General features: G+C 47.6%; 2 protein-coding genes and 1 long non-coding RNA gene across 15 annotated transcripts in view; all 3 read right to left on the minus strand.

The window, feature by feature from the left end:
• Positions 1-14,864, minus strand: part of acads (acyl-CoA dehydrogenase short chain) — a 276,335-nt gene that overhangs the window by 211,071 nt on the left and 50,400 nt on the right. The gene's annotated exons all lie outside the window — the stretch shown is intronic.
• mctp1b (multiple C2 domains, transmembrane 1b) overlaps positions 1-14,864 on the minus strand; it is a 109,201-nt gene that overhangs the window by 83,774 nt on the left and 10,563 nt on the right. The window contains exon 1 of one of the 13 annotated variants that reach the window (XM_064309531.1): positions 10,288-10,556. The exons of the other annotated variants lie outside the window; for them this stretch is intronic. Coding sequence (XP_064165601.1) covers positions 10,288-10,401 — 114 coding nt within the window. The 5' untranslated portion in view covers positions 10,402-10,556. Of the gene's footprint in view, positions 1-10,287; positions 10,557-14,864 lie in introns of those variants that run through there. 13 annotated transcript variants of the gene reach the window in all.
• On the minus strand, positions 5,072-5,839 carry LOC135240175 (uncharacterized). Its single transcript, XR_010325605.1, has 2 exons — positions 5,676-5,839; positions 5,072-5,527 (listed from the first exon to the last, which is right to left on the minus strand). It is a non-coding gene; the product is annotated as an uncharacterized LOC135240175 (long non-coding RNA).

The raw sequence follows: 14,864 nt of genomic DNA on the forward strand, positions 1-14,864 counted from the left end.
AAAGTACGACTTAATGTACAAAAAAGTTTTTTTTTTCCTTTTTTAATGTAGAGGAACCTATTGCTATGAACCGCTGATGATCTGGAACTCTTTCGCCAAGCACAATGAATGAAGATGCTACACAAAATGGAACCATTGCAGAAACACAGAACTCACCCAATCAGCCAGTCTACACTTGAGGACCAAGTATCATCAACAATTTGCCTGCGACAGTAATTGCTCACTCGATGGCTCAATGGGAATGTGTTAGCAGAGAGGACGGCGTCAGGCTGGTCCCCGGAAGCAGCGGTTGTAGAGAGTGATGCAGAGAGATGCGCACAGAGATATGCAGACACGTACAGACAGACTGGGTCCTGCTGAGGGTGGAGGAACAGCTGATATCCACAAAGCGAGCTGTGGAAGACTGCAGCTGCCGCTGCTGATGCTGCTGACTGTACTATTGGGCGAGAAGCCTGGCAGTGCTGAAACACGCACAAGCACACACAAACGCACACGTAAGAACACCTCGCACACACGCACGCACACCCCACGCACACGCGCACACACCTACATGCGCCACCTACATACACACCTACACCTACACACACACACACACACATACCTGCACCTACACCTACACACATCTACAACTACACACACACACCCCACGCACACGCGCACACACCTACACGCGCCACCTACATACACACCTACACCTACACACACACACACACACACACCTACACCACACACACCTACAACTACACACACACACACCCTACGACTAAAACTGCACACACACCTACACCGCCACCTACATACACACCTTACACCTCAATCAAAGATCACTCAGACTTAATGATACAGCACTCAACTACTTGCCACACCCATAAAACCTGTCCACATATCACCCTTCACCACCACCCAACCCACACACAAACCACCACCTGCAGCGTGAACCTCCTACATACTCACTCGCAGACGACACCTCACCCCATACCCTAACACGGCCAACACACACAACAGGCGTAAGCCACACACACACACCCCACGCACACGCGCACACACCTACACGCGCCACCTACATACACACCTACACCTACACACACACACACCTGCACCTACACCTACACACACCTACAACTACACACACACACCCCACGCACACTTGCACACACCTACACGCGCCACCTACATACACACCTACACCTACACACACACACACACACACACCTACACCTACACCTACAACTACACACACACACACACACACACACCTACAACTACAACTACACACACACACACACACACACACTGCATCACTGATCAGAAAAAGTTGTCTGTCTCATTTAGGCTTTCGTAGTTTATGGGCTCAGAGTCAGAAAGAGTGCAGCTCAGAATGGCTTAGATTGACTAAGAGAGGAACATGGCTCAATGTGAGTCTTGCTTCACCCCTCATTTAAAACCGTCCACAATATCACTTCCTGTTCCCCCACTCCAGTCCCCAGACCCATTCAGAGGCAGTGCAAAAAGGGCGGATCCACCCAGATGTGCTGTCTGAGTGTGAAGGTGTGGCTCTGCCTCAGGCAATGAGCTCTCCTCTGCAGACTGCCCCCCCCCCCATCCCCGAAACGGTCCAACATCACACAGACGAGGCGTAGAGGCCAACTCGGGCAATGCTACGCTACGCTCCACAGTAAGTGGATGTGAGGACACCGCACGGCGCTCTGCGTTAAAGTGTCTGTGAGTTCACCTTCAACAGGCCAATCGCAAACTCCCACCCACATCGGCTCTCTCATATGACTTTGCACCGCCTGCCTGCCTGCCTGTGAAACGCTGCGCGGTTTCCTCGACAACACGCACCGCTCAATCACCAGTCCCGAAATTACAGGCCAAGACGCGTACGTCGGGGGAGGTTAAGCCTCGCGGGCCCTCTTTCTGATTGGATGAAGGCCACCTACCCTCCCCTCTCCCCTCCATCAGCTGATCAGACAGGGCCGTGAGTGGGCTCTGCGATGCCTTCACTGAGATCAGCGGTCTGTGGGAGCCTCTCAGCCTCTCCACATCATGCCCACACCCGACACAACCAGACCAGTGAGACTCACAGCACTGGTCTTATAGCCAAGAGGGTGGATTATCCTCATTTGTTTTTTGGAGAGCCTCTTCCAATATCGACCACTGCAGGGTAAGGCCACTGAAACAAACTAGGACTTGCGAGTGTGTAACATGTCAGCCCCTCCAAACCCCGGCCTATCAACCTATCCAGCTGTATGTCAGTCTGCGCGCAGTCGCAATGGTGCGCCCACATCTTTCTTCCCCCTCCCCAAGCTGCTACATGAAGTGTTCCCCCAACTGGAGTGCCGAATACAGGTGACCAATTCAACCCACCCACAGCACTTACAGCAAGCTAAAAGCCCAGTACAGCTCATTAGCATTACAGACTTGAATTTATGCCCTCAGCCACCTTGATATTACCCATCACAATATTAATTTTAAAATGACAGAAAAAAATTAATTACTGTATAGCATGAATGAGCAAAATATGCCAGCTGTGTCTCAGTTTCATATCTAAGTTTAAAACCGATCTTAACAGATTGAAAGTTAATTTAAAGTTCAATATTTAAAGTCTCTGTCTTTCACAGAGGAGCAAGAACAGAGGAGAGCTGAAGGAGTCTCAGTCTCTCATGAGAAAGAACAGAGGAGAGCTGGAGGAGTCTCGGTCTCTCATGAGAAAGAACAGAGGAGAGCTGGAGGAGTCTCAGTAACAGAGGAGAGCTGGAGGAGTCTCAGTAACAGAGGAGAGCTGGAGGAGTCTCAGTCTCTCATGAGAAAGAACAGAGGAGAGCTGGAGGAGTCTCAGTCTCCCATGAGAAAGAACAGAGGAGAGCTGGAGGAGTCTCAGTCTCTCATGAGAAAGAACAGAGGAGAGCTGGAGGAGTCTCGGTCTCTCATGAGAAAGAACAGAGGAGAGCTGGAGGAGTCTCAGTCTCTCATGAGAAAGAACAGAGGAGAGCTGGAGGAGTCTCAGTCTCTCATGAGAAAGAACAGAGGAGAGCTGGAGGAGTCTCAGTCTCTCATGAGAAAGAACAGAGGAGAGCTGGAGGAGTCTCAGTCTCTCATGAGAAAGAACAGAGGAGAGCTGGAGGAGTCTCAGTCTCTCATGAGAAAGAACAGAGGAGAGCTGGAGGAGTCTCAGTCTCTCATGAGAAAGAACAGAGGAGAGCTGGAGGGGTCTCAGTCTCTCATGAGAAAGAACAGAGGAGAGCTGGAGGAGTCTCTGTCTCTCATGAGAAAGAACAGAGTAGAGCTGGAGGAGTCTCAGTCTCTCATGAGAAAGAACAGAGAAGAGCTGGAGGAGTCTCGGTCTCATGAGAAAGAACAGAGAGCTGGAGGAGTCTCAGTCTCTCATGAGAAAGAACAGAGGAGAGCTGGAGGAGTCTCTGTCTCTCATGAGAAAGAACAGAGGAGAGCTGGAGGAGTCTCAGTCTCTCATGAGAAAGAACAGAGGAGAGCTGGAGGAGTCTCAGTCTCTCATGAGAAAGAACAGAGGAGAGCTGGAGGAGTCTCAGCCTCTCATGAGAAAGAACAGAGGAGAGCTGGAGGAGTCTCAGTCTCTCATGAGAAAGAACAGAGGAGAGCTGGAGGAGTCTCAGTAACAAAGGAGAGCTGGAGGGGTCTCAGTCTCTCATGAGAAAGAACAGAGGAGAGCTGGAGGAGTCTCAGTAACAAAGGAGAGCTGGAGGGGTCTCAGTCTCTCATGAGAAAGAACAGAGGAGAGCTGGAGGAGTCTCAGTCTCTCATGAGAAAGAACAGAGGAGAGCTGGAGGAGTCCCGGGCTCTCATCTCGCGGATTGCTCAGCTCCATTAATCACAGGAGCAGTCCGTTAGAATCCATAACCGCCCGCAGCCTCACACACAATCACTTTCACTGCAGCACTTTAAGCATGGACTACTGCATGCCAGAACCAGAACTACATTAGAATACACAGCTGCAGGCGCTGTGTGCTGAGATATATCAAAATATGCGTCGTGTTAGACATGCAAAAAAAAATTGGGAGCATTAAAGTGTCCAATTACTCATATGGCACGGCACATCTGGTGATTGTGTGTCTAAAATAACCTACGGTATTAAAGTGTCATCATTGCTCCGTCCCCACCACCTTTCAAATCAAAGCAGGAAGGGCATAGTGGGTGGGTGTTTGATAAATTGTCGTTAAAATAAATCAAATAATCATTTAAAAAATGTTTTGTGTTTACTTAAGTTCTCCTTTTCTAATATTACATTTTGTCAAAAGATCTGAAAACATTCAGTGTGACAAATACACAATAATGGAGGAAATGAGGAAGGGGGAAAAGACTTTTTCTTGGCACTGCACACACACACACACACGGCTACGGTCGTCAGGACCGCACGGCAGACACCGAGACCACACTGAAACAATGCGCTGACCTGGCGGTTCCTTTTGCTTTTCAAAGGCCAGAGGTCACAGAAACAAAATGCCTGAGATTCAGACCTCCGCTCCTAGCCCGAGATGGCAGCAGAGGGAGCTGTCTGTGGTCTCCATGGAAACTCCTCCCCCTAAACACAATAGTTTCTCCATTTGTGCCTTTTCTGCAATATGTGACAGTCAGAAATTTGTCATTGAGGAATAATTTGGTAAAAAGGGAAAAAGATGTAAGATAACAAATGTACCCAGTTGACTGAACTGGTTGAGCCAGGCTCAAGCTTGCACTGACTTGGGGGTGAGAAGTCCATCAAAACTATTATAAAAATGTCCTGCACTGCCATTATTACATTTTCCACCTAAATCAACATATTTACAATACAGTGAAATATATATGGGTGGGATTCTATAGTTTTCATAGAATCTCACCCAAACTATCCAACCTGCAGAGACGGTGGTCACAAGAACCTGTGGGCAGTGTTCACATTTGCATCATGGGAGGGGTAAATCCAATCAGAGCCTGCCCAGCAGAGATGCCGATACCCAAATCAAAGCGTTCAGCAGACCACCGCGGACTGCCTCTTCTCTGTCTTTGTGCTTGAATAGACAAAGGCTCCATTTCAGACCACAGTTTCTGAGGCAGAGAAGAGATCTGATCTTATTCTGCTCCAGGCACTGAGGTTCATTCCAACACACATGACTGGAACTTATATGCACAGGGCGAGAAAATCACTGGACTTTAATCCAGTTCAATTCGGTTTTATTTCTCACAGCACTCTTCACATGAAGGTTAGACAAAAAAAAAAAAACAGGCTAAACTGAGCAGGGGTCAGTCAGGTTATGTAAAGACCACAGTGAACAGTAAAAATGGCTTTTAAACAGCCATTGTTTGGAAATGCTTTGCCGCTGTTTGTGAAGGAAGAGCAACTCCACTGCAGTGGGGAACGTAGCGTCACAGGGTCCTCCAGTCGGATGCCACCCCAGCCGTGCCTTTCCCAAAATAAACACTCCTGAGACAATGGAGCCCAAATTCTGTCCAGAGATAATTCAGATGTCCTGACTCCTCATTGGCCAGGGCTTCGGAATTTTGAAACCAGAATGTTCTGGAAGGGCAAGAACACTGTGATCGACATTTTACATTGTAACCATGGTGCACACAGGCACGCACACTCACACACACACACACACACACACACACACAGGGCTAATAAACAGCAGATATTAGACAGACTGAAATCACCAGTATTTTACCGCAAATCTGAGCACTGAGCACAAATTTTGCTGCCTGGCTAACAGTCCCTGCTAATGCTGGTCTTGCTATTTTACACATCCACAGAGACTGCGCCACCGAGCCATCTGTACAGTAGGGGAATCACAGAGTCAAAAATTTAACAGCAAGGCATCGTCATTGAGTCTGCAATTCTATTACCGTGTTTTAGATAAAACAAGCCAGACCTGGACTGAGGAGAGAGGGGGGGGCTGGGTACGTGCACAACTACTAAAGGTGTCCTGGGGGCTGCCATCATTCAGAGCAGTGTGAGGGAGAAGGAGGAGCCAGGCTGTCAATCAGAAAGAATAGAGTAGGGGGAGTCACAGCACAGAAAAAGTTGGCAGTGGGATTCCAGAACTGCAGAGAACAGAATGTTCTGCTGGCAGGAATACAGGCCATCATTAAGAAAACTCTTAATCTGAAGCACATTCCCACATTTTGACATGAGTGGCTTGGAGGTAAAACATATAGCCTCACACAAAACAAGCTGTGTTCAGTAAAAAAAAACATGATTTTTACACAATTGCACTGTTCTTTTGTATCTGGCATGCTCCTAAAGAATGAGTACGCAGTCTTAGTTTAATAACTGCTGGCTGTTTCCGTGTTTCCAAGCGGAGAAGGAGCTGGAGTTGATGACCAGCTTCAATCTGTTTTCAGGTGTCCAGATGATCAGGTGACATGGTACCCACACAGCAATGCACAAAAACAAGCACCGTCTGGAACGGGTGCATCACAATAAAGTTACACCATGGTTCTAGTAAGTGCACACAATAACGTCAAGCAATTGCATGGATTGCTTCTGCGTACCTCTGAAGTGCCTTGGCTTAATGACAGCCATTTTTATTGAGCGATCATCTTCCAGACCACATACTTTTCTCTCCGCTCTCATCGTCCTAATTTCTATTCTTTTGAACTGCTCATTTTACAAGCCAAATGCATTAAGCGTAGACACAGTCAATGAAAGTGAGAATGAAAATGTGAGTTCAAGTGAAACTCAGAAAGACTCAGACATTTTACCAAGATCATATGCTGCTAAAAGAGACTGGGTTAGCTTTGGGACTTCCCCAGGGAGGGGTGTACCAGCAGAAATTCTGCAGCAAAACACTGTCGCTTGATTTACACGTCTAGTTCACTTCTCTCTGTCAAGGACCAGGGTCCCGCAAGGCAGATTTGTTTCCCCAATTATGCCGGTTTGGCTTTTGGCCAATGGGCTCATCCTATTTTCAAACAGATCGCATACCAGACCCCCCCTCTTGAATACCACCTGGAGGGAATTTGACTGTACACAAAAAAAAGAAAAGAAACTTGCTGACTGTGCTCCCCGCCAGGAGAAAAATATGCTGCCCACGCCATCTCAGGTAAAACCTCGACAAAAGAAGGGGAAAATCTCCATTTTAACTGAGGAGCATACAGACATCTGGACACAGATGACAGTGCATTGGTAACACTGTAGTCATCGAGGCCAGGGCATGAAGACCAGCCTACAATAAATGGATGAGAAATCCAGTGTGTAGAAGCAAGGCACATTACGGTTCCATTTTTAAATCCATGAATCGAATGTCATCTGAAATTCATAAAATGGAACTGGCCTCAGACCCTTTATATACAGTGCATACAGAACTATGAATGTGTGGCTTGTTTTGGTATTCGCTCTTTGGTCAGAAAACACCAGAACCTATACTACAGTTTGTGTGAATATAGCGACCTGCGTTAGAACGAGGTCCAGCAGGAACTGCCTGGAAAGTAATTGGCCAGCTCGGATTTCTCAAAGCAGACTGAAGAGGGGGAATATGGCGGAAGACAGAGAGGGGTGACGCCAAGTCCAGCTAAATCCTGTCAAAGGATAAAGTGCAGAGAGGAGACGGGCACACACAAGCACAGGGGCAGATGGCCTGGTGTCCCGCAGCACCAGCTGAGCACGAAGGGAGCAATCGACTTACACCAGGCTCCTGAGTGCACTTCCTGCCCTGGAGTCCAGCCCAGAGGACATACAGTGTTCAGAGAAGGAGAAAGAGGAAGGAGGGAGGAGAGAGGTGCAGAAATGGCACTGCTGCTCAAAAGCCAGCATTTGGCAAATGGACTGAAATTCAATTCGCAAAACTGAAAAATATTAAATAATTTCCTGCGAGGATATTTCTTTCAGCGAGCGAACAGGAACTTACCGAGCTAACGGAATTGAGATGGAGCTGGCTCCCAACTCCGATTCCCACAGCTGGCCAGAGGATCGCTTCACAGGGCAATCGGGTGCAGCCACTGGCCCCGATTCATCTGCGCAGTTCAGGATGAAATTAGTTTTGCGGCGAGTGGCGTTTCATTGATTCCGGGGGAGTAATGGTCGGAAGGCGCTGCTTAGAGGCGAATCACAAGGCTTTCATTCACACACACAGAGCGCGCTCAGCTACCTTCGACTCCCCAGCCGAGCAGTGAGATATCACTATCCCACTACAAGGATTTCACTGCTCTGCTAATAAAGGTGCTCAAAATGGTGAACTGTGACAACTGCAGTGATGCGTGCAAGAGGGGCATACATACTGTAGCAAGGTACAGACTGTACTACCGCCTATTCACATTCTCATTTTTATACTTAATGACTTTTAAATGACTTGTACTTGGACAGCTTAGAATTACAGCATTACAAATGCCTTTTTTTGGAAATATAAGGCATAGAGCCATTAAGATATGAAGATTATTTTCCTATGCTAGGGATTTTTTTTTTTTATGACAGGAGAGGGTGGGTATTATGAGCATAATACTAAGAAATTAGTTTTTTTATATGCAGTCCATGGAATTAGCAAAACATAACAAGACATTTTTAGAAATCCCTCCCAGACGGATATTTCCAGTTCCAAAAAGAAGAAAAGTCTGGGTGTCCAGTCAGCCCATGTACCAGGTTAAACACCTGAAACAACTTTTTTGAGCTTATTAAACTTGCAAAGATGAAACACAAAAAAACGCTATCATATGAGCCTTGATGCTGACGCTTGATATCTCAAAGCTACACTATCGGCAGATGGAACTGTAATTGCAACCCACTGAATTTATCTCGAGAACAAGATTACTCAGCAGGGGAGAGATGTCGTCCTGAACAGCCACCAAGTTCCGTTCACTGAGAATGACCAATCTGTATCTCCAGCTGAAACACCTTCCCAGCATCCTCGCTGCTCTGCACACACGCCACAGTGCACCAGAGTCCCGGCAACAAGGCGTGTGGCTCACGCAACTGATGTCAGAACCAATCGCTGAAGAATTAATGGCCCGTCAAACTGTGAGGTATTGATCGTTATCCATCTTGCTCAACTGCTGAACTCTAATCATTCAACTAATTACATATCGTACATTTCATGTGTCAGTGTTGTGCTTTTGAAGGCAGCTGTGTTCCAAACTCATAAATTTGACCCAGACATCCCCCCCACCCTCCTCCCCTCCCCAACTGCAAGCATGGTAAAAATAAATACATAATTTGCATGCATTGCACTAAATTGACTCAATGCTAAATATATGCTAAAAGTCGTAGCCATATCACAAAATACTGTACAAGTCAGAAGAAAAAGTCCTAGTTCCTCTTTTTTTAGGGTGGGATTGGTTTTCTTTCATAAGCATCCTAGGTGAAAGAACCAGAGCAATCCTCTTGCTGTTTTGATTGTTTCCTAAAAGTGCAATGATGGCACTTTCACTGGAGTAAAAAACCTCAAGAACAGGATAGCGAATAAGTTCTGCTCTCATCCGTAAAAACACTTTCACTTTGACTCTGGAAGGTTAACCCTGGTACACGCCAGAGTCTCCTGCAGTGACACAAAGATCAGGGTGTGCTGGTTTTGACTCTGCTTCATCACTTACAGCCGTGTTTGTTAAATGCAAATGCAGGTGTTAGTTTTTATGGACTATCGCATTTATGCAAATGATTCTGGCAAATCCTTTTCACGACCGTTGGTTTTTTTTTTTTTAGATCTTTAAGTCATTAAAACCGAATGCACTCCCAGATTTCAAGGATTATCAATCTTGTTTCTCCACAGCACAAGTCATAAATATTGGGGATGGCTGACTAGAAATATAATTTCCTTTTAGCGCTTCAGTGAATCCATCCACAGTCCCTACAGAGAACAGATTCAACAAGCAAGCCTGCAGATCTCTGTTCCATCCACTCAAATATCCTTTCTAATCCACACCTGTACTAGAATGTAACAATAAATAGTAGAAGGTAGTACCACAGTAGCTTTTGGAAAAAACCTTTCCTGTGGAATAGCTGTGCAAAGCAATATGTTTGTGCAATAACAAAGATATTAATGTACAGAAAAATTTACAGGTGGCTGCATACAGTGAAGTACACATGAATACATTTGGGTGTATGTTGGGATACTGATGTTATCTCTGTACAGCAGAATGACTACAGTTCTGTGTGTGTGTGTGCTATAGTAATACCATCACCCAACAGGAAAAATAACACAACTGTATCTTCAAACGCTCTGTACAATAGTGAGTAGTTTCCCATATATAAAGGAGGTACTTCCTCCAAGCTTAGAGTATAGATAGGCTTCCTTTTCCCCAGGGGGAGCCTCAGGAAGCCTGCTGTGTAAACAGCGGCAGCGAGCTCACCGTGAGGAAGGATCCACAGGCGGAGGCGAAGGACGAGGACTCCTCCAGCCTGGAGGCCGCCGCCAGTAACCCCCGCACGGCCAGGAGCGTTTCATCCGCCAGACTCCCGCTCATGGCGAGAACACGGAGAGAGGTCGCCCAGGGGGAGGAAAATCTGCCCACTGGGGACACGTTCCAGCCCCCTTTTCCCCCAAAAAACCGACACCTCTCAGCTCCCCCCACTCCCAGCGGTCAGAGGGGGACAGGCCCCAATCGCTCGGGGGTCTCGGGGGGGTGCGGGGGGCAAGGCCTCCAGCGATAATGCCCCTCGAGGGTAATTTCGGCCGGCTCTGCGAGGGGCGAGGGAGAGGCGGAGGAGCGGAGGGACGCCCTGCGGACATGCCAGGAAGGAGCAGCTCTCCCCGCGGCTCACTGTGAGGAGGAGGAGGGCTTGGCGCGGAGCAGGAGCTGATCCTGCGTCAGGGAGGAGTCGTGACGGCCTAATCTCCCTCCTCAGGATCAGCGCCAGCGCGCCGTTAGGTAACTCGGTGATATAACACCCCCACGGGCTCCTTGAGGAGAGGACGTGGAGGGACGGGTGATGTAGGAAGTTCAGCGGAGATTTCCATCGTCATTCCAGCTACACAGCTACCCTAATGGATATTTATTCCCTATTGACAAATGAAGTTGCCATATATATTTTTATTCCTACTGAAATTGCTGGCTGTGTCAGCAATTTCCCCCACTGTCTGCCCCAGATAAGAGAAAGACAAACAGCGATAAGGCCATGGGAAGCACAGTCTGTGCTGCACACAGGGTGTTCCTCTGGAGTCTTTCATGAGCACCACACCAGCGCTGAAGACAAAGGCAGGAGGAAGAGGCGGAGCACGGTCTGGACATTTCTGTCTGACCCAGTTCTCTTGGCCCGTAAGCAATACCATGTCCACACGTGCAGTGTCACATGCAATGCTATTTTTCGGGAGCGAGAGGTCAGAGGTCACGGCACCGAGACGCTAACAGCGGTGCTGCAGAACTCTCCCTGACATCTACGCCAAAAGGGCCTCAGGTCCAAGCCTGGTCACAGTGTGCAATCCATCAATCAACCGAAGAGGAAGTACCTGTAACGAGTGCCAGCATGTCCAAGCCAAGCGCAGGGTCGCAGGAGCCAGAGAGGGCGCCAAAGAGGTCAACCACTTCCTTTACACACAGCCCTTCATTCCAGCAGGCACTGCCCACTCAGTCACTTAAGCCAATAGGAAGCTTCTTGCTGCCAGCTGAGAGTAACCCCACCTGCTGCATTCAGACAGAGCCACCAATCCATTTATTCGTCATGCACTCCCTGGCTCTCTTCCAATGCATTCACGAAAGGGCCTCACCACTGTGTACAAAGATTATTTTCACCATTTTGTTTGAGGTCACAGCTCAAAACATTTTAAATTCAAACCTTATTAACGCGACACCTAGTGATATGTTGAGCCAAGCTCAAAAAGCCCAGAGATAAAAACAGAAAAAAACACTTGTTCGCTGATACAGGGATTACACCGATTAGCACCACTCTATACACCCAAATGGCTGTCCCTGTCTATAGCGCAAGGCCAAGGGGTGCCAGTAGAGTGCTACCTTGCTGTAAACCGGTGAGCCATCGTGTGCTTCTCAAGCACAAGAGAAGCTTTGTCAACTCAATATTTCTTCTCGAAGTTATGCTACATCATTCAAGTGGTGCTTTCTGAGGTGAGGTATAATTCTCGAAGATAAAAGAGCAGTGTCACCTCACAAGCATTTTGATTGAATATGCCTCCCCCCCCCCCGAGGAGAAATATACGTGCTGTGTCACAGGCCCGGATTCGTCTGGACATGGCAGGAAACACACAGGGAGTCCGGACAGAGGTGACCGAGGGAAGAGAGAGTGTGTGACCTCCGATTTTACCCCCCACACAGGCCTCAACAGTGCTCCCAGTTTAGAATGTGCTCCTGAAAACGTGCTCGCTGAGAAAATTATTTAGGAGTACATCTGCCAATTGAAATGCATACAGTATGTGTGCTCCTAAAACTCTTTGGAAAAAATGCTAGGCCAGAGTCCTGCCACACATTTGTGGCAACCTTGCTGAACGTGCATCTCCTCTTTACTGTCACCTCAAATGACAGGGCTTTCAACACAACATCTGCACCAGTGCAGAAAATGCATGAATGAGAGACCTAAGTACAAGCTTAAACTCCACAAAAAAGACAGTTTCTAAAGAAAACCTGAAGAATAATGCAAATGTCAGCAGGTTTTATTAAGATGAGTCATTGTTCAAGGTAGAAGCTTCCTGCTGTTTGGTTCAATGGTCAGGCTGCATCTGTTTCCAACTACATCACATCTTTTTAGGGAGAACCAGGCCCCTCACCAAGCAAAGGGTTCTACTCTCGGGCTAAGCGGAAGGACGAGAAGGGCATGAGGTCCAACCCCATTTATTCTTGTTGACACATTCCCCGGATCAGACCCCAGGCCACCTGGCTGGACTCCGCACGATGCCAGATTCTTTGCCAGGGCATTGTGAGAACTGACCAATGAGCAAATGATACACCTGTGGACCAGCAGGTGCAAATAATGTTCAAATGCGCCAGCAGAGCACAGCAGGATGGGTAAAGGCTGCAGGAAGCCTCAAAGACAGAGAGACAGCAAGAGGAGATAGGGAGGGATAGAGAGAAAAGGAAAGAGAGAGACAGATAGAGAGGGAAAGAAAGAGCCAGAGAAGGAAAGAGGGAGACAGAGAGGCAAAGAGAGAGTGGTTGAGTTTATATTAACATTTACTCTTGATAACTTCCCACCTTCCCCCCCACTTCCTGCTGCAAGCCATCACTCACCTGTCTCCGAGCAGCAGGTATGGTATGGCAGGAGTCCTCCAAACCCAAGGCATGAAGAGAGGCCAGGCTCACAGAAACATCCACACACTGGCATCCTCTCAGAGCGAGCAGCTCGCGGTCTAGCGCTTTATGAGCTACACAGGAAGTGTGCCACCTATGCAAGCAGGAAGCCAGGCCCTCGCTCGCGGCAGAAATTAATGTGCACGCCTCAATGCCTCGCTAACCAGAAAAGACAGGGCTTCAGAAGACCAGGCTGCTTTCTGCAAAAACACAGCTGAGGCAGCACTTTCCCCCTCCCGATTATTGGCCAGTGGTGATGGAGTATCTACACCAGCTTGGAAACTGTAAGAGAGGCTGGGGTGGGCAGCTGAGGCTGTGATCCAGAGTACTCTGCCACATCATATCAACATAAGCAACCAGGACAATCGGCTCGAAAAACCACTGGAACAGAGGCACTACACAACACATCCACGAGGACCGTGTGGTTTGTGAACTGCAGCAGTGTGTTATGATGATATGGAAACTGTGCTTCTTAATGCAGGCTCAGCTTTCAGGTGGAGTGCTGCCATTGTTCTTTTGGGCAAGCTATTTAACGTGAATCGCAACAGGAAAAAAATCCAGTAAAAAAGGATTGTATGTAAAAATGTAAGCTATGCAAATGCCAAAATGACCCCCAGAGTCACACCGATTACAGCATCTTGATTCCTCGAGGCAATTTGAATACTCTCACTTCCCGCCAACAGGGGGAGTGATTTCACTCCGATCTTGCGATTTGATTTCACGCCACAGGACACAATCTGTGGCAATAGTCTGTGGGGAAGTGTCATGCCATGGCTGGTACTGAATCTAGAATAGAAACCCATGCCTGTTTTCCTATTTAAGAAAAGAAAAATGAACTTCTTCAGTAAAAAGAAGCTTGTATTTGCCTGACCTCTCTATATATATATGAAGGCGGTTGTCATTCTTAGCTTTTTAAGTAATGTTCTTGAGAAAGTCTTCATTTTTTTGTCCGCTGTGCAACAGCACAGACCATGTGATGAATCCCACAATGTGTAGGCCACTCGAGAAATATGAAAATACAGCATGCAAAAATCCTGCGGAATATTTTCAGAGCAGAATTCATCCGTCACTGAAGCACATTTGTCTATGCAAAAGACCCTCGTATCTCCCTGAACAGACGGAAAAGCCATTTCCAGCGGCAACATTGTTTTGTTCACCCATGAAAGTGAGGACTCAGTCTCTCAGACGCAGGGGGGATATTTACGAACGGCTTTATCGTGCGCTTCCCTTCAGTCAGGCTGTCCTGCAGCTCATCTCCAAAGCTGCCGTTCTTCGGAACGCGTTTGCGACGGACAAGAGGAGCGCGGACTGAACTGAGGCCAGGACCGAACAGAGCACCTGTCACATTGTCAAATGACATCACGAGCAGCCGTGCTGCTCCACTCAGCAGCGCTAACAAAACGCATGGGCCAAAGCTGAATGCGATTTCTGCGCTTAAACACATTTACACAACATTTACATCATTTGACAGACGCTCTGAACCAGAGTCAGTTACCAAATGATGTCAGAAATGCATACGGAGTGTACATGCAAAAGCTGGCAGATCCATTGGCAATCTGCCGATTGCAAGCCATGCCAATATACTAGGCCTAAATGTTAACATTTTATAAGCTTCAGCTAAAATTTCAACACATGGTTTTACTTAACCACGTTGAAGCATTTTTACCAATGACTTGTCTTTTCCCCCTCAG

The sequence above is a fragment of the Anguilla rostrata genome, chromosome 14 (genome assembly GCF_018555375.3).
Source record: "Anguilla rostrata isolate EN2019 chromosome 14, ASM1855537v3, whole genome shotgun sequence".
Classification (NCBI taxonomy): domain Eukaryota; kingdom Metazoa; phylum Chordata; class Actinopteri; order Anguilliformes; family Anguillidae; genus Anguilla; species Anguilla rostrata.